This window comes from Cebus imitator, unplaced genomic scaffold, assembly GCF_001604975.1.
Source record: "Cebus imitator isolate Cc_AM_T3 unplaced genomic scaffold, Cebus_imitator-1.0 Scaffold475, whole genome shotgun sequence".
In the NCBI taxonomy this organism is placed as follows: Eukaryota; Metazoa; Chordata; class Mammalia; order Primates; family Cebidae; genus Cebus; species Cebus imitator.
In genome coordinates, this window is record NW_016107790.1 from 1,373,123 (window position 1) to 1,375,846 (window position 2,724).

Genomic DNA, 2,724 nt, shown 5'->3' on the forward strand with positions numbered 1-2,724 from the left:
ACAGGGTTTCACCATGTTGGCCAGGCTGGTCTTGAACTCCAAACCTCAGATGATCCACCCACCTCAGCTTCCTTAAGTGCTGGGATTATAGGCATGAGCCACAGTCTCCAGTCACCATACTCTTAAACAACTATACCTCATTTGAACTCAGAACAAGAACTCCCTCATTTCTGTGAGGATGGCACCAAACCATTCATGAAGGATCCACCAGTATGACCCAAACTCCTCCCACCAGGCCCTACCTCCAATCCTGGGGATTAGGTTTCAATGACAGACTTGGAGGGGACAAATATCCAAACCATATTACCTGGCAAAGTCATAAAGTATGAAGACAGAATAGATTTGTAGATATGCTTAGATCCAATGAGTTCTCTCCAAGTACTCCTTTTAGTAAAAGTCATTTGAGATTGCAAAATGCCTTATGGGATAAAGGGAAGAGTGGAACTAACCCAAGATTCCCAACAGAAGAAATTCCTGGATGACAGTTGTGTAGCAGGTCAAAGTGATTGGCCCCCATTAAAAGGGGACATCAGTGGCCTCCAAAGAAGAAAAAAAAAAAAAAGGACTTCATTCAGTAGAATAAGCTAGAATTTCTAGTAAACAGAACAAAATATTTCTTCTTTCAAAAAGCATACAAAACTTAGAAATTCTGGGGAAAACCATAGCAAATCTAAGAGATCATAATCCAAATAGGGAGCAAGCCAACATACGGCCTGATGAAATGCCAAAAGTAACTCTGATTTTGTCCTTTGGAATGTTTTCCTACAAGTGGCATAGGGACTGATCGGGACACTAGCACCCTGGAGAAAAATGTCATCCTACCTTGCTTGGACTTGAACAATATTTACATCATCATGACTGTGCAAATGCTTCTTAGGAGCTTTCAGTTTTCACAGTCAATTTAGTGACAAAAAATATAATAGGCCAGAATACAATTTTTTTTTTTTTCCTGAAACCGGGTCTTGCTCTCCCACCCAGGCTGGAGTACAGTAGCATGATCATAGCTCACTGTGACCTTGTACTCCTGGGCTCAAGTGATCCTCCTGCCTTCACCTCCCAAGTAGCTAGGACTACAGTCACGCACCACCACGGCCCACTAACTTATAAAATTTTTTGTAGAGACAGTCTCACTATGTTGCCCGGGCTGGTCTCAAACTCCCAGCGTCAAGTGAGTCTCCTGCCTTGACCTCTCAAAGCACTGAGATTACAGGTGTGAGCCATGTATCTGACCCGGAATATAAATTTTACCAATCTTGATAGTATACAAATAATAACTGGATGGTAGACAAAAAAGTCTCAATATTTTGATTCTTTGAAAATGGGAATTGAGATATGGGCTAAAAAATACATCAACAACAAAAATCTTGTAAGGAGAAGTTAAAAGCAGTTATCTTCAAAAAGTGGGTTTGAGCTTAGGCAATGGAGGTAACTTCTTATTTGTTATAAGCTCTTTAGTATAAGGTATTTGTGTCATTGTGATCCTGCATATATATTACTTTAATTATGAGGATTAAGTTCAGGAAACACTTCTTGAGGAAGTCACTTAAAGCACATACACACTCACATAGAGACCTCAGGAAATCACATTTGCATTAGCAATATTTTAGCCAGTGTTTTCTGCATCTAGTTTTATTTCCTTTATAATCATTAAGAATCTTACTTAAACAAGTTGCCAAAATACATTTACCTCTGATTTTATTGAGATTCTAAAAGTTAGGATACAAAAAGCACATAAACATCTACAAGTACCAAAACATTTATGACCTTATAATTTTATAGTGCAAGAAAAGAGACAAAGACATGGAATACAAATAAATTATAATCTAAAGAGTTACATACAAAATTTCCTTAATTATTTGTTAAAATCTGCTAGAAAAGTAACAGGAATGTTATTAAGCCTTTACAGACATTTTGAACAAGATCTGACACCGTTCTCTTCAATTTCCTGGCCACATCCTCAGCTTAACAAGCACTGGAGACAGCCAGCTTCTTCAAATGGTCCATGAACACCTGCAGGCTAACGTCATCAGTTAGGATGGGTGCTCCAGTTTCCTGAAACGTAATGATAAAGATTAGTTGGCAGAAATCTTAGAAGCTGTTTAGAATTCATGAGCTGTCAAGTGCCTTCCCTCAGAACATTCACAGGTGTTGTCCCCTCTGCTACGAGTACTCCCATAACCTCATCCTCTGCCTTACTGACGACTTCTTTCAACTAAAGCACAATTTCCTCACAAAACTCTTTCCTGATACACTGAGATCAGGCTGCCAGCACCTGCTAGTTTTAAGCATAAGGCCTTCTACTTCACCCTCTTCTCCACAACCCTGATGACGTACCCAGATTCTAGCTCCTCAAGAATGTAAGCTCACAGAGCTTACACACTCACCCTTCCTCTTAAGTGCTCTGCTTACAACAGAAGCTGGATAATGGTGTACCCATGAATGAGTGAACCAGTATCTCCACTGAATGGATGGATGTTTCAAATATCAGAAAAAGCTTATAATTGTATTAATGTTATGGGGAAAAAATAGAATAGAAACCTCAATTTATAGTAAGATTCCAATTTTGTAAAGAAATTAAAATATATATATACACACACACAAAACATTAATACACTTTATATTATGCAGAAGAATGCTGGAAATAGTTAACTCTTTAGATAATCGTTCTAGGTAATCTAAATTTTATTTCTTTAAACATATTCAAATTTTCTTTTTTTTTTTTTT

At 37.9% G+C, this 2,724-nt stretch overlaps 1 protein-coding gene across 1 annotated transcript in view; it reads right to left on the bottom strand.

The window, feature by feature from the left end:
* Positions 1-1,572: 1,572 nt before the first annotated feature.
* The window catches only part of SEC23B (SEC23 homolog B, COPII coat complex component), a 44,788-nt gene continuing 43,636 nt past the window's right edge, over positions 1,573-2,724 (bottom strand). Inside the window, exon 20 of the mRNA XM_017512667.2 lies at positions 1,573-2,052. Within this exon, the coding sequence (XP_017368156.1) occupies positions 1,963-2,052 (90 nt within the window). The 3' untranslated portion in view covers positions 1,573-1,962. The remainder of the gene's footprint in view (positions 2,053-2,724) is intronic.